The 25738-nt window shown below is 47.7% G+C and overlaps 2 protein-coding genes across 2 annotated transcripts in view; one reads left to right on the top strand and one right to left on the bottom strand.

The window, feature by feature from the left end:
* Nucleotides 1-4277: 4277 nt before the first annotated feature.
* TMEM147 (transmembrane protein 147) lies at nucleotides 4278-13702 on the top strand. The gene is made up of 7 exons (XM_056847528.1): nucleotides 4278-4428; nucleotides 4523-4592; nucleotides 5621-5686; nucleotides 6818-6954; nucleotides 8343-8427; nucleotides 10657-10778; nucleotides 13560-13702. The coding sequence occupies exons 1-7, from the start codon at nucleotides 4352-4354 to the stop codon at nucleotides 13678-13680; spliced, it is 678 nt and encodes a 225-aa protein (XP_056703506.1). The 5' UTR covers nucleotides 4278-4351; the 3' UTR covers nucleotides 13681-13702.
* Nucleotides 13703-16541: 2839 nt separating this feature from the next.
* The window catches only part of ATP4A (ATPase H+/K+ transporting subunit alpha), a 42257-nt gene continuing 33060 nt past the window's right edge, over nucleotides 16542-25738 (bottom strand). The window contains exons 17-23 of the mRNA XM_056847527.1: nucleotides 24663-24817; nucleotides 23192-23315; nucleotides 21625-21770; nucleotides 20282-20415; nucleotides 19352-19453; nucleotides 17298-17389; nucleotides 16542-16570 (exon numbers count right to left, since the gene is read on the bottom strand). Of these exons, the coding sequence (XP_056703505.1) occupies nucleotides 16542-16570; nucleotides 17298-17389; nucleotides 19352-19453; nucleotides 20282-20415; nucleotides 21625-21770; nucleotides 23192-23315; nucleotides 24663-24817 (782 nt within the window). The remainder of the gene's footprint in view (nucleotides 16571-17297; nucleotides 17390-19351; nucleotides 19454-20281; nucleotides 20416-21624; nucleotides 21771-23191; nucleotides 23316-24662; nucleotides 24818-25738) is intronic.

Below are 25738 nucleotides of genomic sequence, written 5' to 3'. Positions count from 1 at the left end.
TATAACACTGCAAGAATTTGGCCACTTTCACCATTATACTGGAAGAACTGTTATTCAGAAGAAAGGACACCTTAGTGGAATCAGGGTTGTTTGCCAAGACAGGCAATGAAAAATTTGGACAGTTTCTGCATAGTAGGGACAGTAAAATAGTGTGTGAGATAGTTTCAATACAACTCCTTCCACAAGGGCAGGTCCTAGCAGAATAAGGTAGATTTTGAAATCTCCCGTACTGATTTGCAGATGGCAAGACATCCAGTCTCGCAAGGGAGAAGGTGATTACGTTTCTAAAAACAAAGACACGGATATGAAAGTGAAGCTGGATACAGAACAGTAATTTAGGCAGTAGGAAAAGCTGCCCATCTTTAAGTCTGAGGCAATGGGGACTGGTCTCTGCTCTGTCCTGGGCCAGCTGTTGAAGGAACATGGATCACAGCCTGTTTTAGGAGGATGGGTACATTATCTCTTTGGGGCAATCTGCAGTGCACCTGCCCGGATGCGTAGGCCAGGTTATGCAATCTCAAACTGGGGCATCCTGCAAATTTGAATGAGGGTTTCCAAAGAGGAAATCCTCTCTCTGAACAATTGCTTCCACTAGGAAAGAGAGATGAAGAGGCTGGCCCACAAGGAGAATCGGTGGTGTCTGAAATAGGACTGGTACAACTAGAAAGACAACCAGGAGCAGCCATTAGGGATGGTGTAGTGGTTAAGAGTGGTGGACTCTAATCTGGAGAACCAGGTTTGATTCCCCACTCCTCTACATGAGTTGCGGACTCTAACCTGGTGAACTGGGTTGGTTTCCCCACTCTTCCACATGAAGACAGCGGGGTGACCTTGGACAAGTCACAGTTATCTCCAAACTCTCTCAGCCCCACCTACCTCACAAGGTGTCTGTTGTGGGGAAGCAAAGGCGATGTAAGCCGCTTAAGGACCCCTTAAAGGTAGAGAAAATGCAGGGTGTAACAACCAACTCTTCTTTCTTCTTTTTATCTTACTTCTCCCATTTTCTCCCTTAACAGCCAGAGATCATCTCCGTTTAATGCCATGAGAGTAGGCACATGGACGGAAGAGAGAGGATCATAGACAGCTCATAGGGTTGCTAATTCTGGTTTGCCAAATTCTTAGACATTTGGGGAGGTGCTCAAGAAGGGGGCTCAGCCGAGATGTGATGCCATAAAGTCCAGCCTCCAAAGCTCCCATTTTCTCTGGGAGAACTAGGGTTGCCAACCTCCAGCTACTAGCTGGAGATCTCCTGGTATTGGAATTGATTTCCAGGTGACAGAGAGCAATTCACCTGGAGAAAATGGCTGCTGTGGAAAATGGGCTCTATGGCATTAAAACCCTGCTGAGGTCCATCCCCTCTCCAAACCCTGCCCGCTCCAGACTCCACCCCCAAAATCTCCAAGTATTTCCCAACCCAAAACTGGCAACCCCAGTGTATGCATAGGTCAACTATACGCACACGAGAACTGCAGCGAACACCCACAAGTGTAACAGGCTTGCAAATTGAAGTGGACAATCGAACACAAAATTACCCCTTCAGGCAGGTCCCCCTTCACAACCAGCGGGAGATTTTTGGGGCAGAGCCTGAGGAGGGCGGGGTTTGGGGAGGGGAGGGACTTCAATGCCATAGAGTCCATTTGCCAAAGCGGCCGTTTTTCTCCAAGTGATGTGATCTCTGTCGGCTGGAGATCAGTTGAATTAGCAGATCGCCTGCTACTACTGAAGTGCCCTGGTTGTCTTATAGAGTCCAATGAAGACAACTAGGAGGTGGTTAAAATAAGCAACAGTTCTTTATTTAGCGAAACAAAGACCCTGGGGTGAAATAACCCACAAACAAAATGCAGAGTTACTCACCAGAGAAACAAAGGAAAGTCAGTATCATTTATGCATTCGCACGGGGCAGGCCCGTGGCTGCTGACAAACAGAATGATACACAAAAGCACCAATGCACATTAAGTGTCTACTTCACTCTAATTAGCATAGCCATAGATATTGGCCGAAGGCTGTCTCTAAGCAAGTCCTCGGTCTTGTGATCTTAGTAACTAGAAACCACATTTCTGAAGATGAACGTAATTCAGAGCTCTCTACTGGTGAGAGGCCGTACCAGGCACAGAGAGCATGATTTGTTGGTTCATGGCTCCCGGATGCCAGCTTCCCAAAGCTTCCACGTGTGTGCGTATGAATACATAGTGTTCTAATCCAGCCCTTATATCTGGGCATTACACTACCTGGTGGTTGGCAACCCTATCAGTATATCTCATGCCCGTCAGTTAATTTTTTTTTTTTCAAAATCAGCGGAATTTAATTGCATTTCTCAAAACAAACTGCGACTATCGGTCGGAACAGACGCACATGCAACTATGACTTGTGCAACGCGAAGTGCAACCGTTCGCTTCTAAACAGGTGCAATCCCCGCGCAGCCCAGGGTAGCTGCGTAAAGAACCACAATCCCCACAATGCACCTCTTCGAACGATCACGTTCTCCCCCCCCCCCTTCGCCCGGCCGCTAATTCAGGCCGTTCCCATCGTGCACCGCTCCGACAGAACTCTCCCCCTCCCGACTCTCTCTGTTGCGCGACGCAGCACGCGAGCATTTAAACGAAGGACTGCCGCTCCCACGAGGCAGGGACGCCCCTGGCGCGAGGCCCTCTGGGGGTTGTAGTGCGCCGGTCTCCGGAGCGGGTAGCCGCGGGCGGAAGCGAGAACTACACTTCCCAGCGCTGAGGAGAGGAGGAGGGAGACGGGAGGGGGCGCTGTGCGCATGCGTAAATGCGGCCGAGAAGGGGGACGTGGGTGAGTGTTAGTGAGTGCCTGGGAGAAACTGGGGCTGGGGGCGGAGGAGGTTGCCCGCGGGGTCTCTGGCCACGGAAAGCCTTTTTATTGCAACGCAGAGGCGCGAGTTTCGCTTAAAAAACCAGCAGATCGCGGCCTGGGATCCATGCTTTGCACGGAGGCGATCCCGGCTTGGTGGGGCCAGGTCTGGAAGCAACCGAGGCAGACGGTTCCGGGCTGGGACCCCAGCATCTCTGCTGGAAAGGGTCGCGGGGGTGGGCTGGGCAAGACCTCGCTCTGCCTGAGACCCCCGTGCGCTGCCCATCGGAATGCACAGTATTATTATTTTTTACATGATTTTTTATTAATTTTTCAAATATATAATTTGAAAATATATAATATTATAAAATATAATATATAAATATACAATTTAAAAGGTAAATCATAAAAGTAAGAAAGAGTAAAAAAAATTGTTTAAACTATAAATCAATTAACTGATAAGTTGACTTCCCCATCACCACCTCCTACCTCAGAATAAAATCGTATATTTTATCGTTTATATTTTCTGATCCTAATATTATCATTGCATCCGTTTTACCTTTAAATACTTTATAATGGACCTAATTTTTCTTTCGATCAATTATATATATACTACGTTATGGATCAGATCAAAGAGTAACCTTCCATTTTCCCCATATGCAATTCTTGTTCACAATAATTCTTCCAAGCCTCCCATTCTCCCATAAATTGCGCATTTTACGGAATGCGCAATTTACGGAATGCGCAGTATTGAGCCACCGGATGAGCGACAGTAATTTCAGATTGGGGGGGGTAGCCCTGTTAGTAGGGTCGCCAGGTCCCTCTTGGCAACTGGCGGGAGGTTTTTGGGGCGGAGCCTGAGGAGGGCGGGGTTTGGGGAGGGGAGGGCCTTCAATGCCATAGAGTCCAGTGGACCAAGTGGCCGTTTTCTCCAGGTGAACTGATCTCTATCGGCTGGAGATCAGTGGTAATAGCAGGAGATCTGCCACCACCTGGAGGTTGAGAGCAATCAAAATAAACACCTCTGCACTAATACCGACAGGTAAGGAAGGAAGTGCAATCTGGCAATCACAATTGACAATACTAGAACTGTGACAAAGTGTATTAAGTGCACACATAAACAACGAAAAGGACTGACAATGCTATATCCAAAACTATTTCAATAGTCCAAAAGGTACACTTGTTCATAAATACTATTTCTATAGTCCATAAGGTACAAAATACAAAAGTACTGTGGAATAAGGGCAAAAGAGATTTCTTCATGTAGAAGTTGATAGGAAGACGATCGTTTCTGTTTTCTTCAGTTCCATTCCTATACATGAAAAAATACTTAAATATGATTTCATTCTTATTTGCTAAAATAATCACATGAAAGGAGGTTGGCAACCCTAGTTATATAGGCAGAGAAGAGGTTTGCCTTGTTCTTGGCTATGCTTTGAAAAACAATCTTCCCTTTCCTAAGGAACACCCTGGAGGTGCTAGGGGGGACGTTGGCCACCCGCCTTGCTCTTGAGCTGGGATCCAGCAGGCTGGTGCCAAGATGACCCTCTTCCACTTTGGCAACTGTTTTGCCCTGGCGTACTTCCCCTATTTCATCACCTACAAGTGCAGCGGACTGTAAGTCGGGGCTTCCGGGGGCTTCCAGTGTGCCCTTCCCTTTGCAAGGATCCGTCTCAACACCTTTTGTTTTTTATATTCTCACCACTTTTAGGTCAGAGTACAATGCCTTCTGGCGATGTGTCCAGGCTGGGGCCACCTACCTCTTTGTCCAGCTCTGCAAGGTACATTTTATTTTATTGACTTTGCTCGTACTCACCCATCTCTTCCTCTCCAATGGGGAGCCAAAGTCGCTTGCATGTTCGTCCTATCTTCCATTTTATCCTCACAACAGCCATGTGAGTAGGGATGCCAGCTCCGGGTTGGGAAATACCTGGAGATTTTGGGGGGTGGAGCCTGAGGAGGGTGGCGTTTGGGGAGGGACTTCGATGCCATAGAGTCCCATTGCCAAAGCAGCCATTTTCTCCAGGTGAACTGATCTCTATCGGCTAGAGATCAGTTGTAAAAGCAGGAGATTTCCATCTAGTACCTGGAGGTTGGCAACCCTGGCTATGTAGGCAGAGAAGAAGTTTGCAACCCTACTTGTGAGGAAAACCTCCAGACTAACAAAGACTACAGTCCACAATAGCCATGCAGATTAGCCTTGGATTTCACACATTAACAGATCACTTCAGGATACAATGGTTCCATATTAACATACCACACCCTCATTAGCACATTATCTTGATACAGGACAATGATTAGCACATTACCTTTGATACTTTTTGCAGGACAATGATTCAGCTCAAACCCAACCCCTTTCTGACTATATATTACTCTTCCTACACACTTGACACTGAGAGACACTGTCCTTCAGTGTTACTCCTCTGAAGATGCCTGCCACAGCTGCTGGCGAAACGTCAGGAAAGAAAATACCAAGACCACGGTCACACAGCCCGGATAACCTATAAGAACCAATTTGACAGAATAATTCAGAAACATAAGCCTCTGGCAAAAATATTCAGGCTTTCTTTTCCTTCTAAAAGGAAATTACAACCTTTGCTGTATATTTTGCTTTTACATGTAATATTTCTGCATATGAACACAACTGATTCCATAGTTCATGTGCTCTAATATGTCAAAGTCTGTAACACCACGTTGGTTCTTTAGGGGGAAACTCTTGCTTGGATGACTGAAACCACCTTCTCTAGGTCTGTACCTACTATGTTTTAACCCGGCCCCTTCCTGCATTTATTGCTGACTTATCTTACAGATGCTGTTTTTAGCCACGTTCTTTCCAACCTGGGAGGGCGGAGCAGGCGCCTACGACTTCATTGGAGTAAGTGGAGCAAAAAGTGGTTATTGCTGCAAACTGGAAGAAAAATGAACCCCTGTCTAATAACAGCTGGCTGAAGTCCTATTCAGCAGGTTGCATTGATGAGAAATTGACATACTATCGGAGTTCCATAAGAAATAACTGGCAACATTTAAACCAGTTCAACCAACGGTGGATATTATTATGTTTGGGAACAATAAGGCATGTGATAAAATGTTGCCTTTAATATTTTATGAATTATTGTAAAAATGGAGGAGGTTGCTGGTGCTCTGTAACTATTATTAATTTTGATTTTTTTTAAAAAATGGAAAAAAATGTTGAGCATCAGAAGAAGCCTTCCACAGAATCTCTATCTCAGAACTATGTTAGAATCCAGAGGTGGGTGGGTCTTGGTACAGAATATTCTAGGTTGATTTTAGCACTGTTGTGCCTAACTGTGGGCTTTTCTGCATTCTCATTTTCCTCGCTTCTAAGTTCCTGTTTCTTTGGAGTTTTTCCTCTAGTTCGGCACGTGTTTTGCTCCCTCTAGTGGCCGATGTGATACGACACAAGTTTAATTCCAGCGTATCGCCCTGCTGATTTAAACGGCAGGTTTTTAAGCTGGATATAAACTTGTGTCATATCAAATCGACCACCAGAGGGAACAAAGCATGTGCGGGACTGGAACCCCCCCCCCCCCAAGAAACAGGAACTTACAAGCAAAGAAATTGAGAATGCAGAAAAGCCCTGTACTAGGTAAATGTTTATTAGTGTCACCCCTAGTGGATGCTACCGTATCAGCTTTAATGACTCGGGAGGTCCTACCAAATGTACGGGAACAGCCGTATTAAAGAGTTGTGCGTTTGAGTGCCTGGGGAGGCAGAATCCCAGGGCAGTTTGCCAGTTGCTCTTCTGATCCAGCAGGGAGGGGCCGTGGCTCAGTGATAGAGCCTCTGCTTTGCATGCAAAGGTTCCCAGGTTCAATCCCCGGCATCTCTAGTTAAAAGAGATTTGAAAGACCTCAGACTGAGACCCTGGAGAGCGGCTGCCAGTCAGAGTAGACAATACTGACCTTGATGGACCAAGGGTCTGATTCAGTATAAGGCAGCTTCGTGTGTTAGGTGTTATGATCCTTTCTCCCTTGTCTTGTGACAGGAATTCATGAAAGCCACCGTTGACCTGGCTGACCTGGTGGGTTTGCATCTGGTGATGTCCAGGAATGCAGGGAAAGGGGAGTACAAGATCATGGTGGCTGCCATGGGCTGGGCCACAGCAGAGCTCATCATGTCCCGGTGAGTTATGTCTGCCTTATGTGCATTTTATATACCACATTTCCTCCGAGGAGCTCAGGGCAGTCTACTTCGTTCTCCTGGCCTTCATTTTATTTTCACAACAGCCCTGTGAGGCAGGTTAGGCAGAGAGAAAGGGTGCTTTCACACATGCAGAATAATGCCCTTCTAATCCACTTTCAATGCACTTTAATGATGGTTTGCAAGTTGATTTTGCCGTTTCATTCAGCAAAGTCCAGCTGCAAAGTGCCTTGAAAGTGGATTGGAAGGGCATGATTTGGTGTGTATGAAAGTGCCCAAGGTCCCTCAGCGAGCTTCCATGGCAGAATGGGGATTTGAACCCAGGTTCTTCCAAATCCAAGTCTGCACTTTAGGGGCTCTTGCATGTTCCAGAGATGAATCTTGGCACTGAGAAGAGTCCTTGTGATGAGTGTTCTGGAGTATGCACATTTAGGTTTAATTCAGGGAGACCTCTGTAGCTAGTGGGGGGGGGGGCTCAGTGGTAGAGCGTTTTGTATTACAAGCAGAATGTCCCAGTTTCAATCCCTGCCACCTGCAGTTAAGGGATCAGACAGCAGATTATGTGAAAAACCCTGCCCTGGAGAGCAGCTGCTAGTTAGAGCTGACAATTTTGCCCTTGATATACCAAGGGTCTGACTCAGGATAAGGCAGCTTCATTTGTTCATGGACACGTGTTCATTCATTCATTATGATCATGCAACAGTCAACACCGACACAAAAGCCCAAGCTAGAAACAGGTAAAAAAATCTAAGGCCACAAAAAAATCATAACCTAATTAATTGCTGATTTCAGTAATACAAGGTGGTTAATAAAAGGATTGGAACATCTCTCTTGTTGTCCAAGTCAAAGTGCCACATTTTGCCACCTTAAGGGTGGTTTCATGAAGACAATCTGCAAGGAGAATAGATATAGAAAATGTGCCGGATCTGTCTGCAAACTGGAATAAAATTGGAGTGATACATAAGGAACGAATGAACACATGAAGCTGCCTTACACTGAATCAGATCCTTGGTCCACCGAAGTCAGTATTGTCTACTTAGACCAGCAGCTTCTCTCCAGGGTCTCAGACAGAGGTCTTTCACATCCCCTACTTGCCTAGTCCCTTTAACCGGAGATGCCTGGGATTGAACCTGGGACCTTCTGCATGCCAAGCAGATGCTCTACCACTGAGCCACAGCCCCTCCCCTTGTCCTTATAAAGTGAACAGTGGAGAAGCAGATGTGCTGTGTTCCTGCGTTGAAAGGTAGCGCCAGATCCCTGTTGGGGAAACAATTCCTGGCAGGTGCTTTGGGGGGGGGGGGTCTTTTGCAAGCTCCCTGGGCATGGCTGTTTGTGTAAGTGGCTTCTGAAAACCTCGTTGTCGCCCACAGGTGCATCCCACTGTGGGTGGGAGCTCGCGGTATCGAGTTTGATTGGAAGTACATCCAGATGAGCATCGATTCCAACATCAGTCTGGTGAGTGCTAGTTGGACCAGGACCTACAGAGAGCTTCTCTGAAGTCAGGCTCCTGGGTGGCTGGGGAGAAATGCTAAGGCTGTGAATATCTGGAGTTTTGCTGGATTTGAATTTTTTTTAAATGGCCTCTTTGTCAATTGGACTCTATGGCATTGAAGTCCTTCCCCTCCCGAAACCCCATCCTCCTCAGGCTCCACTCCAAAAATCTCCAGGTATTTCCCATCCTGGAGCTGGCAACCCTAGGGGAACTTTAGTATGCTTTTAAAAAATAGATAAATCAGTAAATAAAGAGGCCAAGGTTCTTACCGTTACAGGTAAGTGCAACACTGTTTTCCCCAGTGGTGTAAGAACAGTGTTGCACTTACCTGTAAGGTTACCTGAACACATTAAGAATTCAGTTATTTGTTTCTACAATGAAAAGCATCAGGACCAGAGGTTTGAGGAAAAGTAGAAGAAGAGTTGGTTTTGATATGCTGATTTTCTCTACCTTTTAAGGAGAATCAAACTAGCTTACAATCTCCTTCCCTTCCTCTCCCCACAACAGATACCCTGTGAGGTAGGTGGGGCTGAGAGAGTTTGGAGAGAACTGATTAGCCCAAGGTCACCCAGTTGGCTTCATGTGTAGGAGTGGGGAAACCAAACCGGTTCACCAGATTAGAACCCACCACTCTTAACCACTACACTCCTAGAAGCTCTCATGCCAGGTGCATTGGAGGGCCAAGGGTGGGTACGTGGTCAGAGGAACTCTCTTTTGTGTTGTCTTTGATGCTCGGATCCCCCCCCCCCAAAAAACATGGTTAATGGCAGCCTTCCAGGGCTGTTTCAGCTCAGGAAAGCATTGTGGGGGGAGGTGTAAGCCCCCTCTTAGCACACGCTGTGGTCCCAATCCAAGTCAGCCGCTGCACTCCTGGGAATCGAGTCCCCTGTCCAGGACCTGCAACATGCACCTGAGAACGCGGACCTGGGTCTCTGCAGCTTCCGAGTTCTTTACTCAGAGGAAAATATAATGCGTAGTTAGGCCCTCAAGGATCCTGTCCTTCAAATCAAGAAAAAATGAAAAAGAATAAAAAGCTGCTCTGAGCACATTCTAGAGACATAATGTCAAATGTGAACTGCTTTGATCTCTGGATGGTGCCATAGAAAATACTTGGGGAGTCGCCAGGGCTAAATTTTTGGCAGGAATATTATTCGGTATTGATACACACTCGGATGCAGAGAAAATTATATTTCTGTTATCTGATATTGATGCATATGCATCATATAGAGCAGGGGTGGGGAATCTTTTTCCCACCAAGTCCTTTTGGACATTTAGAACATCATTCTCGGGCCATACAAAATTATCAGCTTAAAAATTAGCTGACCAAGCCTCAAGCAGGCAGCTGCCCCAGATGACTCCCCCCGCACGGGCAAGCAGGCAGGCATCCATCCGGTGGCGCACTCGCCCACCTGGTGGCACAGGATGGTCTGTTGCACCAGCTGGGCGTAGCCGTCCAGCTGCACGCCGGAGCTGCTCCTGCTCTGCATGGTTGGGGTCGGATTCTACAGCCAGCTCCTGCTACCTCCGCCTGCAGGGATGAAATGAGGACACACTGGCTAAGAAAACCCCCCCACGCATTCTGGCCCTGCCCCCTTTAACCCCTCCATTGTCGCCACTTCCGCCCCTAGCCGTCTTGTAGTACAGAGGGAATACATTTCTCCATGGCCCAGGTGGGAAAGGGTTAACACAGTGTCTTGGGCGGTCCTAGCAGCTCCATAGCTAACGACTCTTCTGCAAGGGGGAAAAAGGTTCCTTTTCTCCACAAAAAAACTCACATCCACCTTGAATAGAGGCTATTCTGTATGCGGGATGGGGCGGATCACCAGTCTTAGAGCCTTCTTAGCTAGAGATCTGCCAGGACCCACAAAGGGCCAGACCAAATGATTTCACGGGTCTTAAACAGTCCCCGGGCCTGAGGTTCCCCACCCCTGATATAGAGTTTCTTTGTTTGGTCTTGCCACAAAGAAAATAAGGTCTAAAGTGGTATCAGAAGAAGCAGCTACTTATCATATAAACTGAAATGTTTTAGTGTATTCCATTATCCGTTTAATATTTTACTCGCAAATCCATTGTATTTGTATTATTATTTATTGGTTTTAGCAAATTTTGATGGCTAGTGGCTATATACAATAACATTTCCATTCATTCATCCCTCTTTATTTCCCATCTCCTCTCTGCTGCTACCTCCCCAGGTCCATTATATTGCTACGGCTGCCCTGGTGTGGATGTTTACTCGCTATGACTTACCCAAACACTACAGACTGCCTCTCACTTTCCTCTTGGGCGTCAGCGTCTACAAAGCGTTCTTCATGGAGTGAGTGGCTGGTGGCTTTGGGGCAGAGGTGGGGTGGAGATCTGTGTCGGGGGTCGGTTAATTGGCTCACGGGGAGAGACTGTTTGTTTCGGGGAGAGACTGTGGCTCAGTGGTAGAGCATCTGCTTGGCATGCAGAGGGTCCCTGGTTCAATTCTCATCATCTCCAGTTAAAGGGACTAGACAGGTAGGTGATGTGAAAGACCTCTGCCTGAGACCCAGGAGAGCTGCTGCCGGTCTGAGTAGACAATACTGACTTTGATGGACCAAAGGTCTGATTCAGTATAACGCAGCTTCATGTGTTCAACTTTGTGGGTTTTTTGGGGGGAGGTTTCTATAAGGAAAAGCCTTATAGAAGGCTTTTCCTTATAGAAATCTTCCCCCCCCCCCAAAACTCATGTAGGTGTGTCCCACCTATATCTTCTTGGAAGATGTAGGTGGGACACAGGTATGGCCTGAAGGAGGTGGAGGTCAACACCTTTCTGAAGCCAATCATGCCTGGTGGGGAAAGCTCTGGGGCATCCCCCCCCCCGCTGCTCAGTGTTAAAAGGAAGGAGGGATATATATGTACTGTATGTATGTGCCGTCAAGTCGCAACTGACTGAGGGTCGACCCCAGCAAGGGGATTTTAAACCAAGGGAAGAAGAGTTGGTTTTTATACCCCGATTTTCTCAACCTTTAAGGAATCTCAAACCGACTTATAATTGCCTTCCCTTCCTCTCCCCACAACAGACACCATGTGAGGTAGGTGGGGCTGAGAGAGTTTGGAGAGAACTGTGACTGGCCCAAGGTCTCCCGGCAGGCTTCGGCAGGGAGACCAACCCGGTTCACCAGATTAGAATCCGCCGCTCGTGTGGAGGAGCGGGGGATCAAACCCAGTTCTTCAGATTAGGGTCTACTGCTCCTAACCACTACACCACACTGGCTCTCGGAGAAGCAGAGGTGGTTTGCCATCGCCTTCCTCTGCAAAGCCTTCCTTGGTGGTCTCCCATCCAAGTATCGACCTTGCTTAGCTTCCACAGGGTGATGAGATCAGACTACAGAGTACCATTCCACATCCCCAAGGAGGGATATATGTGGACCAAGAACGGCAACTTAAGGAGTTGACTTATAGTGGCTAGTGGTTGAGAAGCTCTGTCTGCTAGACCAGAGGTTCCTGACCTTGTTGAGATACTTCTTGGAATTCTGCAAGTGGGTGACTATCCATGGGAGAGGGGTTGTGTCTAGTCACAAAATTTTGAAAAGTTCCACAAAACATTGAAAGGGTTCCAGGCTAAGCATGCACCAAAAATGGAAGAAGAGTTGGTTTTTATATGCCGACTTTCTCTACCACTTAAGGCAGACTCAAACCGGCTTACAAGCACCTTCCCTTCCCCTCCCCACAACAGACACCCTGTGAGGTGGGTGGGGCTGAGAGAGTGTGACTAGCCCTAGGTCACCCAGCAGGCTTTGTGTGTAGGAGTGGGGGAACAAATCCAGTTCACCAGATTAGCCTCAGCCGCTCATGCGGAGGAGTGGGGAATCAAGCCTGGTTCTCCAGATCAGACTCCACCACTCCAAACCACCATTCTTAACCACTACACCACGCTGGCTCTCTGGGGCAGGGAGTTCCATCTGGTTCCCAGTGGGTGCTTCTGGTTGATGCCCTCTAGGTTCTTCTTTTATTTCATGTATTTATTTGTTTACTTTATTTATCTCCCTCCTTGGACCCCAAAAACCTGCATCGGTCTCCTCTCCTCCCTTTCATCCTCACAACAACCCTGTGGGGAAGGTTAGACGGAGAGTGTGTGGACTGGCCCAAAGTCACCCAGCGAGCTTCCATGGCAGCGTGGGGATTCGAAGCTGGGGCTCCCAGATCCTGGTCTGCCTACGTAACCACTACACCACGCTGGCTCTCTGAGGCTCTTTTGAGTCACTTCCTGCTCTAAAAGAGGTGGAGGAAAACTCTTTGCATGGGAGAGGAAATGCTTTGGGGAAGAAGCAGGTGAGCGCCAGGATAGACGCTGGTGGACCACAGTAGTACCTACAGGTACTACATCAAGGAGCACTGTACTAGACCAGCGTGGTATAGTGGTTAAGAGCGGTGGTTTGGAGTGGTGGACTCAGAAGCTAAGCAGGATTGGCTCTGGTTGGCACCTAGTTGGGAGACCACCAAGGATGTCCAGGGCTGCTATGCAAAGGCAGCCAATAACATAAGAACAAAAGAAAGTAAGAAAGGCCCTGCTGGATCAGACCAAGGCCCATCAAATCCAGCAGTTTGATCACACAATGGCCAACCAGGTACCTCTAGGAAGCCCACAAACGAGATGACTGCAACATTATCCTGCCTGTGTTCCACAGGACCTAATATGTTCAGCATGCTCCTCTGATCCTGGATAGAATAGGTATGCATCATGACTAGTATCCATTCTAACTAGTAGCCATGGATACTCCTCCATGAACATGTCCACTCCCCTCTTAAAGCCTTCCAAGTTGGCAGCCGTCACCACATCCTGGGGCAGGGAGTTCCACAATTGAACTGTGTGTTGTGTGAAGAAATCCTTCCTTTTATCTGTTTTCAGTTTGTCACCTTCCAGCTTCAGCAGATGACCCCGCGTTCTGGTATTATGAGAGAGGGACAAACCACCTCCGTTCATCTCTTTTCTTGAAAACCCCACAGGGTCTCCATAAGTGGGCCCTGACTTGACAGCACTTTCCACCACCACGTCAATGCCAGAGGTCATTTCTGCTCTCCTCTCCCCTGGGCCCTCACCAACTTCCTCCATTTCTTTCCTTCTCTCCAGATCGTTTGTCCACGTTTTTCTGCTGGGCAGCTGGACGGCGCTGCTGGTCAAAGCGGTCATCACCGGCCTCCTTTCCCTCAGCTCCCTGACGCTCTTTGTCACCCTGGTGCACAGCAACTGAGGGAGACGCCCTCCTCCTCTTTCCCATTGGTGGAGCAGCCTACCTGTCCATCCAGGGACATTCAGCCAAGGCCCCCGTTGCCCAGGTGACGTGCGGCTCAGTCCTGCCCGCCGCGAGAGCAGTTTTGTCCTGGTATCTACTCACCGCCAACGATAATAATAAACCCCCTTGGTTTTCGTTTTTCACAGCTTGTGAATTTCAAATGCTTTGGGTTGCTTCTGGAAAGGGTCCTGTCGGCAAGATAGTTGGGGAGGCGGAACTGGGACTCGAGAACTCTCCTAACCCTAACCCTAACCCTGACCTGGATAGCTCAGGCTAGCCCGATCTCGTCAGATCTCAGAAGCTAAGCAGGGCTGGCCCTGGTTGGTATTTGGATGGGAGACCACCAAGGAATACCAGGGTTGCTGTGCAGAGGCAGACACTGGCGAACGGCCTCTGAACGTCTCTTGCCTCGAAAACCCCACCTGGGGTATGCCATATGTTAGCTGCTAAGACATGATGGCAAAAAAAAAGAACAACCTCTCTCTCCTTGGCAAAGGCCTGAATGGAAAAGAAGCCCCGCTGGATCAGACAAATGGTCCAGCTATTCTAGTATGGTATTTCAACCTTGATAGGCCCCCAAGCTGGCCACAGAGGCCAAAGCGTCTCCTCCTCATTATCCCATCTCTCAATTCATACATAGTGGTAGACTGCCTCTTAACATGGAGGTGCCATTAAGACTGTGGCCAGTAGCCAATGAGGCTCTGTCTTCCACCATGGAACAAGCATTGGCTGCACCGCCGGACAGCTAAGCTGTCCATGCGCTTATGTATGCATTTATTTATTGATTTATCTCCCTGCTTTTCTGCCCACCATTGCGACTGCAAGTGGCTTAGAACATCGTTCTCCCCTCCTCTATTTTTTTACGACAACAACCCTGTGAGGCAGACCTGCTGAGAGTTTGTGAGAGGCCCAGGGTCACCCAGTGAGCTTCCATGGCGGAAGAGGAGATTCCAACCCTGGGTTGCCCAGGGTGCTAGCCTGCCATTACACCACACTGGTTCTCCATTGTTGGGAGAACAAATGGTCCACGTGCATGCCTGGTGACCATAGGGGCTTATAGGGGGCAGATGTCTTGGGCGAGTCACATGAGGGCCCTCTACCAGAACAACCTTTGGCTCGTCTATCTCCTTTGCAGGGCCAAGAGCGTTTCCGTCCCCACCTGAGCAATCCGCCTTTGTTTGAAAGGTGTGGATAATTATTTTCTTGATGTAGAGAGACTGACTGAGAACCACTACTGCGGAATGGCTCCTGCTGTACATTGTGGTTCATCGAGCGTCTTCAGGGTCCTGGGACTTTGCGGAGTTTGTATCTGTCTTAAGGAGTTCACTGTCTAAATTCAGAATGGAGGCAACGATAACAATAGCTGCGAGTGATCTGTGAAGCTTCATCTGCAAGTGGTCCTTAACGCGCCTTTGGGGCTCAGAGCCAGCTTCGTGTAGTGGTTAAGAGCTGTAGACTCTAATCTGGACCAGGTTTGATTCCCCACTCCTCCACACGCAGCCAGCTGGGTGACCTTGGGGTAGTTACAGCTCTCTCCAAACTCTGTCAGCTCCACCTACCTCACAAGGTGTCTCTTGTGGGGAGAGGAAGGGAAGGAGATTTTAAGCCAGTTCGATTTTCCTTTAAAGGTAGAGAAAATCAGCATATAAAACCCAACTCTTCTTCCTCTTCTTCTTCTTGTTCATGTGGCTGTCTACAAGCCTGGGCTGTAAATGCATCATCCGATGTCCCATGTGAAAACACCGCAGCAGTGTAAGCCGTATAGGGGGAGGGGTTGTGGCTCAGTGGTAGAGCATCTGCTTGGCATGCAGAAGGTCCCATGGTTCAATCCCCGGCATCTCCAATTAAAAGGATCAGGTAGCAGGGGATGTGAAAGACCTCAGCCTGAGACCCTGGAAAGCTGCTGCCAGTCTGAGTAGACAATATTGGATCAGTGGTCTGATTCACTGTAGCTTCATGTGTCTATGTGCCCCCCAAAATTTGCACGTTTTCCTAACCAAATTCAGAAAAGCTGGACTCCATACAAATGATTCAAACTGGAACACCTTTTGTGGTTTGAGATAATTTATTCTGGTTCTGCTACATGGGGGGACGGGAAAGAGCTTCCCAGGACACTAGAGCCCGGACTGCTGAAAACCTTGCTCCACCTTGGCTACTGCTACCCCAGCCCTTATGAGTTTTCTCAGCCATCTTTCTGATGGGTCCAAAGTTTACCTCTGTAACCTTGAGTGCTAGAACCTTGGCCTCTTTATTTACTAATTTATCTATTTTTAAAAAGCATACCGAAGTTTCCCTAGGGTTGCCAGCTCCAGGTTGGGAAATACCTGGAAATCTTTGGGGCGGAGCCTGAAGAGGGCAGGGTCTGGGGAGGGACTTCAATGCCATAGAGTCCAGTTGCCAAAGCGGCCATTTTCTGCAGGGGACTTGATCTCTATTGGCAGGCGATCAGTTGTAATAGCGGGAGATCTCCAGCTATGGCCTGGAGGTTGGCAACCCTAAGTCCCCCGGAAGCAAACAGCTGCCAAGTACCAACTTCTACTCTCGGCAGTGATCTCAGTGTGTGCGGCTCTGTCAAATCCGCCCTCCTGCAAGATCGCATAGCCAGGTTTCACTGGATCCCTAGCAACGGCTTGGCGAAGGGCGAGTTCTTTGCTCGCGAGGAGCTGGAATATGGAGCTTCATCTGGAGGCGGGAAATGCAGAAAGCATGGCTGATTGACTGATGGGAAGCTGTTCCTTGTCGCTGTTGCTTCTCGTTCCAGATGGTGTAATAAGAGGGCAGCTGAGGAGGGGGCAACTCTTTGCAAAAAAGCGCCGGGTTCAGTAGTAGAGCTCTCTGTCCCACCAACCTGTCAGGAGGAAGAACCAATCTAGTGAGTTCATAGCAAAGGTGCTGGTAGCTAGCCTGACCCAAACTGCCATATCTTGGGCAATATAGATTGGAAATCTCTAACTTGGGAGATACCGAAGGGAACAAGTCTAATTGGGGTAAAGGTAAAAATGGTCCCCTGTGCAAGCACTGGGTTATTACTGACCCATGGGGTGACGTGACATTCTGATGTTGATTAGGCAGACTGTTTACAGGGTGGTTTGCCATGGCCTTCCCCAGTCTTCTACACTTTACCCCCAGCAAGCTGGGTACTCGTTTTACCGACCTCGGAAGGGTGGAAGGCCGAGTCAACCTTGAGCCGGCTACCTGAAACCGACTTCGTCAGGATTGAACTCAGGTCTTGAGCAGAGCTTGGACTGCAGTACTGCAGCTGACCACTCTGTGCCACGGGGCTCCTAATTGGGGTACAAATAAATCGGACTGAAGAAAGGAGCAGATGATCACCATGGATCTTCTGTGCAGTTCCACATTGGGACACCGCATGCACAGATCCAATGTGTGCCTGCACTGAAGACACTCGATGAACAACAGTTACAGGTAAGTGCAAAACTGCTTTCCCCAGTGTTGTGAAAATAGAAATAGAAGCCGGGGGCAGGGGGGACAGACTTCTCGTTTAGGCAGGGACCATCAGTGTGGGAGAAGTAGGAGACAGCAGCCTCATGTGGCCTTGCCTCGGGATGACTTACTTCCTGGGTGCCTCCGGACTCCCAGCTTTCGGATCTCGTCGTAGACAAAGATGAGGATGCCATAGGGAAGCGGCACTAGCCACCACTGGAATCTGGGAAGGACCGGGGAAAGGAAAGGTCAGTTGGACGCCACCTTCTAGGGCGGTCGATTGAGCTCGACGGCCAGCCCTTTGGATTGGTCAAAGCTGGCCTGAGCGCCCCCTGCTGGTGCGAATCAGCTTCTAGCCTTTCATCTTTCAGGTTGGCTCCATTCATGTAGCAGAAGTTTCAGCCTCTGCCCCGATGCTATCCAGTGTCCAGGTTCGTTCAAAAAGTCCATCTGGAGCGAGCAATGTCCTATGGACTGCGTTTTGCCATGCAGGGGCCATTGGACATCGGATGTACTTTTTCGGGCAGCGCTCATTAGCTTGGAGCCAGACATAAATGAACAGCCATGGAGTGAAAGCCTTGGTAACCAACCATGTGGCATTTAAATGCAGTTGGAAGGGTGGACTGCAAATTGGGGGGGACTCAAAGCAGTTGGTGGAGTCACAGAAAGAAAAGCTCGGCAGAGCTTGGCCATGAAGATACGAAATGCAACAGTAGCCCAGGGGCAGCTCAAAGACTGACCAAACTGATTAAAATGGAAAGGTGTTAGTGTGCTGCCGGACAGCTATTTTATTTTGCGGCTGCAGACGAACAGGGCGACCGATCTGGAGCTCCCATCGCGAAGAGAGAGTTCTGAATTAGGTTAGAAATGTCCTGGCTGGCATCTTTTACCGCAAGCTCTTTTGAGTCGCTCAGAGAAAAAGCAGGGTACGCATCTAAATAAATTCAGACAAGTCATTCTTAAGCGGGCTGTTGCCTAGAGGGGCAGCGGAACATCAAGCAGACACTTCCACCAGCAAGACTGTACTTTTGTGATAAGGGTTTGCGGCGGGGCCGCTTGGAACAACTCGAGACCCCTGTCCATGGTGCTGAACCAAAGGGAGCTTTTGTCTGTTCCCCTGCTGCGTTTCCCTGTCCCATTCAGGCTCAAACAGGCAATCAGCCCTGAGTCACGCAGCGCAGAGAGGTGGTAGAATGAGCTGTACTGTTTGGGTCTCTTAGGAAGGACAATCTTATGATTAACATACACCCCCCCCACGTTAAAATAAATGCCCTGATGCATATGGGGCAGAAGTTCTAGGTGTTTTAGTTTTTAAAAATTTATTTGTACACCGCTTTTCTCCCTAAAGGGGGCACAAGGCAACTTACATTCTCCTCTCCTCCATTTCATCCTCACAACAACCCTGTGAGGTAATTGAGGCTGATAAAGTGAGACTGGCCCAAGGTCACCCAGTAAGCTTCCATGGTATGAGTGAGGCTTCGAGCCTGGGCCTCCCAGATACTATACTGTCTTTCTTTCTTTCTTTCTTTCTTTCTTTCTTTCTTTCTTTCTTTCTTTCTTTCTTTCTTTCTTTCTTTCTCTCTTTCTTTCTCTCTTTCTTTCTCTCTTTCTTTCTCTCTTTCTTTCTCTCTTTCTTTCTCTCTTTCTTTCTCTCTTTCTTTCTCTCTTTCTTTCTTTCTCTCTTTCTTTCTTTCTCTCTTTCTCTCTCTCTCTCTTTTTCTTTCTTTCTCTCTTTCTTTCTTTCTCTCTCTTTCTCTCTCTCTCTCTTTCTTTCTCTCTTTCTCTTTCTCTTTCTCTCTCTCTTTCTCTCTCTCTTTCTCTCTCTCTTTCTCTCTTTCTCTCTTTCTTTCTTTCTCTCTTTCTTTCTCTCTTTCTTTCTCTTTCTGTGTCTCTCTGTCTCTCTGTCTCTCTCTCTCTGTCTCTCTCTCTCTCTGTCTCTCTCTCTCTCTGTCTCTCTCTCTCTGTCTCTCTGTCTCTCTGTCTCTCTCTCTCTGTCTCTCTGACTTTCTGTCTGTCTCTCTCTCTGTCTTTGTCTCTCTGTCTCTCTCCCTCCCTTTTTTAAAAATTAAAATGTGGCTCGGTATAGCTAACAACATAGGAATACAACAACAATACCACTCTTTCAAGTAAACCCAATTAAAAACACTTGGCTCACAGCAAACTAACGCTTTCGGCAAGTCCTTACCGTATGGGCATGAAATTGAATATGTTGGGCATCCCAGGGCAGTAGCAGAGGAAGCAGCCGACGCAGATCTGGAAGACGATGGCGATCACCAGTACTTTGTTTCTGCAAAGGGAAGGGCGTGGGGAAGAGGAGACTTGAGGCTTGGTGGCAGACCAAGTAGGGGGCAGACTTGAGAGTGAAGCTGCATTGACCCAAGGGCAAAGGAGGGCTCCTAAGGCTCTCTGTGGCCGGCCCCAAGGAAATCCATCAGGTATCGGTTGCTCAGCCACAAGTGTGATGCAATAATGCAAGAGACAGCTCATGCAGGACCGTAGCCAGAAATGTGGTGGTGTCTGGATCCATGGGTATGCTGGGGTGAGGAACCAGTATAGAGCCACCTGGTAGCTCAGGACCTACACATGGTTCATGCCAGTTGCTTCACCTCCATTTTTTATTTTTGTGTTGTTTTTTAAAATGAAATTAAAAATTCAGGGACTGAAGAGATCTCCCTAAACTCCTCTGTGCTATCCAAAAAGTGTTGCTAGAAGCTGCAGAGACCAAGATGCATCCGTTTCTGGGGAAGAGCATGATATCAATTCTTTTCAATTCAAAAGCAAAAGGGCATCACTGTGCATGCGTTAGCAGCATGCAAAAATACAAAGCCAAGCCATATTTGGCAATGGGAATAACATATGTGCATTTGGCTTTAAGAAGGCAAGGAATAATCATTCTAGCTGGGCAGTGGCTAGGATAGGAAAGCTCAATATGGCACTGCTGGTTGGTAGGCTTGCTGACCTCCAGGTGGTGGCTGGAGATCTCCCGTGATTACAACTGATCTCCAGGCGACAGAGATCAGTTCCCCTGGAGAAAATGGCCACTTTGGCATTTGGACTCTATGGCATTGAAGTCCCTCCCCTCCCCAAACCCCGCCCTCCTCAGACTGCCACCTACCGGAATAATCCCTGCTGGAAGACAGAAAGACGCCGTGTCTTGCGGATGAGTACGTCAGCAATCTGGCACATTTCAATGCTGATAAAGAAGACAGTGTAGCACGTGTACTCCTGGTACAGGCGCTGCCCAAAGGTCTGCAAGAGAGTAGCATGCCCAGAGGTCATGCAAAAAGCAAAGTTCATGTAGTCTGCTTTCTTCCCCTTTCATCAGCCTAGGACCATGAACAGAGGGGCCATGCTTCCCATTTTGTACTCTGAATGGAGCCAGGTTGGTGTAGGGGTTAAGAGCGGAGGACTCTAATCTGGAGAACCCTGTTCACTTCCCCGTTCCTTCGCATGAAGCCTGATGGGTGACCTCGGGCCAGTCGCGGTTCTCTCAGAACTCTCTCAGCCGACACGGAGGCAGGCAATGGCCAACCAACTGCAAATGTCTCTTGCCTTGAAAACCCTACAAAGTCACCATTATTCAGCTGTGATTTGATGGCACACGTGCGTGCGCACACACACACACACACTGAATTTAGGGTGTGTAGAAGTTTAAAATAGATTGGCCAATTTCTAGTGGCCAACTTAATACTGGGTAGTATTTGGATCCTTGGAAAGTGTGCAGAATATAAACAGACCTTCAGACTAGAGCTAAATAATCGCCAGGCTATGCATTTCCTAGCCCCGACCTGGATAGCTCAGGCTAGCCTGATCTCGTCAAATCTCAGAAGCTAAGTGGGGTTGACCCTGGCAAGTATTTGGATGGGAAACCTCCAAGGAATACCAGGGGCGTGATGTGGAGGCAGGCTATGGCAAACCACCTATGAACGTCACTTGCCTTGAAAACCCTACGGGGTCACCATAAGTCAGCTGTGACTTGATGGCAATATATATATACATTTCCTAGCTCTGACCTGGATGGCCCAGAGTAGCCTGATCTCATTAGATCTCAGAAGCTAGGTAGGGTAAGTCCTGGTTAGTACTTGGATGGGAGACCACCAAGGAATTCCAGAGTCGCTATGCAGAGGCAGGCAATGGCAAGCCACCTTTGTTAGACTCTTGCCTTGAAAATCCTACTGAGTTGCCTTGTCTTGCCATCAGAGTGTGCCATAAGAACCGGGTTACCATATGAACTTGGATGGGAGACCACCAAGGAATTCCAAAGTCGCTATGCAGAGGCAGGCAATGGCAAGCCACCTTTGTTAGTCGCTTGCCTTGAAAACCCTACCGGGTTGCCGCAGGTAGGCTGCAACTTGATGGCACTTTACACCCCCCCCCAAAAAATGTGTTTCTTAAGCCAGTCCTGTCTCCAAGGAAACACCATTCGTATGCAGATAGGGTCTACAGCTCTCGACTCACCCACTCTTGCCCATAGCTATCCTGGAGATCCTGGAGATGGTCATTCTCCCAGTCGGCCCGAAGCCTCACACACTTCAGAGGGTACCAGCCCTCCTGGGCCATGGCGGTGAAGTAGTCGGTGAAGCCTGCAAATGATTGGATAGCCCCTGGGTGGGATGGAAATAGAGGCAGATGTGGGTGAGGAATCAGCCAAAACAACAACAAAAAACAACCCTTGCCATCTCAACCAGAATCTAAGCTCTGTCCTTCCACTGCTGATAGAAACTCTACCCAGCACAGCTCTCAGCGAAACAAACAGGACACCAATTTCTAACCAGCACTTGTATTTATCTGTGCTAATAGCAGCTTTGGAGGGGTGTCATTAAATTCAGGGAAATTCCTCCCCTGGGGCTGTTTCCCTGATCATCTTAGCAGTCTCTGTGGCTACTCTGAAGCAATAAGGTCCCAGGAAAACCTGTCGACAGAACTACCATGGCACACGAGTTTAGGCGTTGGTCATTGGACTTTGGAGTCAAGGTAAAGGCATCAAGAGATTGGATCTTGGGCTTTCTGAGTCACAGCTGTTTTGGCCATTGTGTGTGTGTGTGTGTGTGCCGTCACACCAAGTCGCAGCCAACCTATGGTGACCCTGTGGGGTTTTCAAGGCAAGAGACAATCAGAGGTGTTTTGCCATCGCCTGCCTCTGTGTAGCAACCCTGGAGCTCCTGGGCGGTCTCCCATCCAAGTACTAACCAGGACTGACCCTGCTTAGCTTCTGAGATCTGATGCGATTGAGCTATCCTGGGCCACATAGCTCAGGGTGTTTTGGCCCTTAGGAAGACACCTAAGCCTTACTACAGAGCCAGCCTGGTGTAGTGGTTAAGAGCGGCGGAGTCTAATCTGGAGAACCGGGTTTGATTCCCCACTCCTCCACATGAAGCCTGCTGGGTGACCTTGGGCCAGTCACAGTTCTCTCCGAACTCTCTCAGCCCACGTATTCTTGGCCCTGGCCTGGTAGAACTCTCTGTCAAGAGAGACCTGGACCCTGTGGGACCTAGTTCAGTTCCGCAGGGCCTGTAAGGCGTAGATGTTCTGCTAGGCCTAGGGTTGAGGCAACAACTAGTTTCCATCGTAGCTGGCCTCCCTTTCCCCATCCTTATTTAGTCGGGTTAACTGATCTGGGGATTCTGGGGACTTTGACTGTCCCCCCGGGGCTGGCAACTGACCAGTGTGCCATGAAACTGGGCACTAGCTGGATTTTAGATTTTATGGATTATGTTTCAATTGTGAATGATATTTGTATTTTAATGTATAATGGGTTCTGTTAGGAATATTTTTGTGATGTGAGCTGCTCTGAGCCCAGCCTTGAGTGGGGTATAAATTTAATAAATAAATAAATAAACCACCTCTGAACGTCTCTTGCCTTGAAAACCCTACGGGGTCTCCATAAGTCGGCTGCGACTTGACGGCACACACATGCCTTACTGCCTTCCCTCCCTGCACTGGGGACAAACTCCCAACATCTTTTTTTTCATCCCTCACTCCCCATTCTAGCCCTTAGACTCTACTTTTCAGCACCCATACACACCAATTTGGAAGTAGGAATAGACAGCCAGTGCTTCATTGACCAGACGGTCCCGTCGAGGGTTGCGTGGTTTCAGATGCATGATGTCGCTCTCAGCCCTTTCGTAGGCCAGGGAAACAGAGGGGAACTAAGAGACAGGAGAAGAAAGACATATTAGTTTAGTTGGGAGAGGGATGAAACTGATGATCGAGGGGTGCTGGGTGGCTGCCCCATCTCTGTCCCAGTAAGAATACCATCAAGGGAAGTCCACTGAGGTGCCAACGAGCCGTTCTTGAGAACCTGCTGGTTTAGCTGATGTCCTGCCTGGCAGTCAAGAGCAAGGAACTGACTGTTTGGCAAATTCTTTGGATGTGCCTAAATGAATTTCATTAAGACCATCTGCTTGATTGTGCTGCTTTCTTGCCAGATTGCAATGCTTCTACACAGATACTACCCTCATCTGCTGCCACCTCCCAAAAAAAAGCATATTGTTAAAAGTAAAAAAATTGAGAGTTTTAAATGGAGACTTACTATTAGTGTCTCTGTGTACCTTCTGTGTCTGCCCATGAACCCTGCTAGTTTTGCAACAGTTTCTTGCACTCACTTCTCAGATAAAAGGCACAGGCAACGCAATCTAGCAAATATTGGTCATTTAAAGGCTGAATCCAACTGCATAAGTGCAAAGAGGGGATGAACTGGAAGGGCTTCCTTGCTTTGCAATAGAAGTCAATCACTTCAATGATCCAACTAAGAGTGAGGGGGATAGGTGCCTCAATTGTTAATGGAGACCATTTAGTTTTCAGACCAGGCAAAAGCAGCCACAAGCTGCAGCAACCTGGCTGTGTAAAACCAGCTGCTGCTACTCAGGTGCAAAGCTGCTTGAGACAAACTTTGACAACAACCATTGAAGCGATCCAATCGGAAGCTCAGATTGCATAATATCAAGGATATCCAGCAAGGTAATTTCTCCTGGCGAATCAGATCGGTGTTGAAATTTACTGCATGCCTAGCCCCTACTGGATATAAATACCTGCTAGCAATTCATAGAGCCCCGTGGCGCAGAGTGGTAAACTGCAGTACTGCAGTCCAAGCTCTGCTCATGACCTGAGTTTGATCGTGACGGAAGTCACTTTCAAGTAGCCGGGTCAAGGTTGACTCAGCCTTCCATCCTTCTGAGGTCGGTCAAATGAGTGCCCAGCTTGCTGGGGGTAAAGGGAAGATGACTGGGGAAGGCATGTCGGGATGTAACGTCACCCCATGGGTGAGGAATGACCTGGTGCTTGCACAGGGTGCTACCTTTGCCTTTAAGCAATTCACCAGTGGGTTCCCCAATTGTCAGACTGCTGTCCTTTCTGCACAGCTCTCCTTTGCTCTTTTGAGGCTTAAGTTGAATTTCCAAAGATGTACCGTGCCAACGGTGCCTGCGTGTTGTGCATGGAATGAATCTGAGCTGGTCAAAAAACAGGATAGTAAAAATAAACTGTTTGCCACTCACAATATCCGTGCACAGTTCGATGAAGAGGATGGTGATGCAGCCGAGGGGAAGGGGGATGCTGACAGTGATGTAAATCAGATACGGGGTCAGCTCGGGGATGTTCTTGGTCAGGGTGTAGGCGATGGATTTCTTGAGATTGTCAAAGATCAGGCGCCCTGGAGCAGGGGAAGACACAGATGGGTTTAACCAACCATTCCCATTGCTGAACCAATTTCTCTCTTCCATCTTTTTTTAAAATTATCTCACTAGTTCCCCTTTGTAATTATGAGATTGTCCTGCTGTTTTTTAAAAATAATTGTTAATTATTAAAAATTAAGTATGTCTAAAAAAGCAGATATAGAAAGATCAGTATCCAAAAAAAGAAAAATAGATTTTTGAAAGTCAAATCTTAAACTGCAGTTATGATTAAAATCATTACCTCTATACTAAGGGCAAAAGTATAGCAGACAATAGTATTCTATGCAATACACAATAACACAACTCATTTTTTTTAACTGATAACAATCATAGTTTAACAGTGATGATTCCATTAACCTTGAAACAAATAGTTATTCTATATAATACTCGTTAAACACGATTTTAAGATTAAGCATTACAATAAAATCAAATATAATGTACAGCAGATAAAACCACTTGCAATATTACTAATTGTTATGTATTTATGAACTCCCCCTCCCAAATTTAAGGTTTTGATTCTTTTATAATCCATTTCACTATACATACTTAACCTTTTAAAAGAGTATTGCAAATAGTATACATTCCATTTTTCTTGAAATTCTTTGAATGTTTTTTTGTTAACATAATTTCTTAATTTTGGCATTATTGCATATTCAGCCAGTTTACTCTCCCAGCCTTCTCTATCAGGGAACTCTTCTGCTTTCCATTTGGCTACTAATGTAATTCTGACCGCCATTATCATATATCTTAACAGTTCTTCCAGAGCTTTTGGAATATTTTTTGGGTAAAATGCCCAATAGCATACATTAGGCTTCCATAGGAAATCTGATCTTCAACATTTTTCTGAATTTCAGCATGCATTTCTTCCCAGGACTTCTTTGTTTGTTTGTTTTTACACA

The sequence above is a fragment of the Euleptes europaea genome, chromosome 3 (genome assembly GCF_029931775.1).
Source record: "Euleptes europaea isolate rEulEur1 chromosome 3, rEulEur1.hap1, whole genome shotgun sequence".
Taxonomy (NCBI): Eukaryota; Metazoa; Chordata; class Lepidosauria; order Squamata; family Sphaerodactylidae; genus Euleptes; species Euleptes europaea.
Note: the sequence above shows the minus strand (reverse complement) of the source record. Positions and strands in the feature narration are given on the sequence as shown.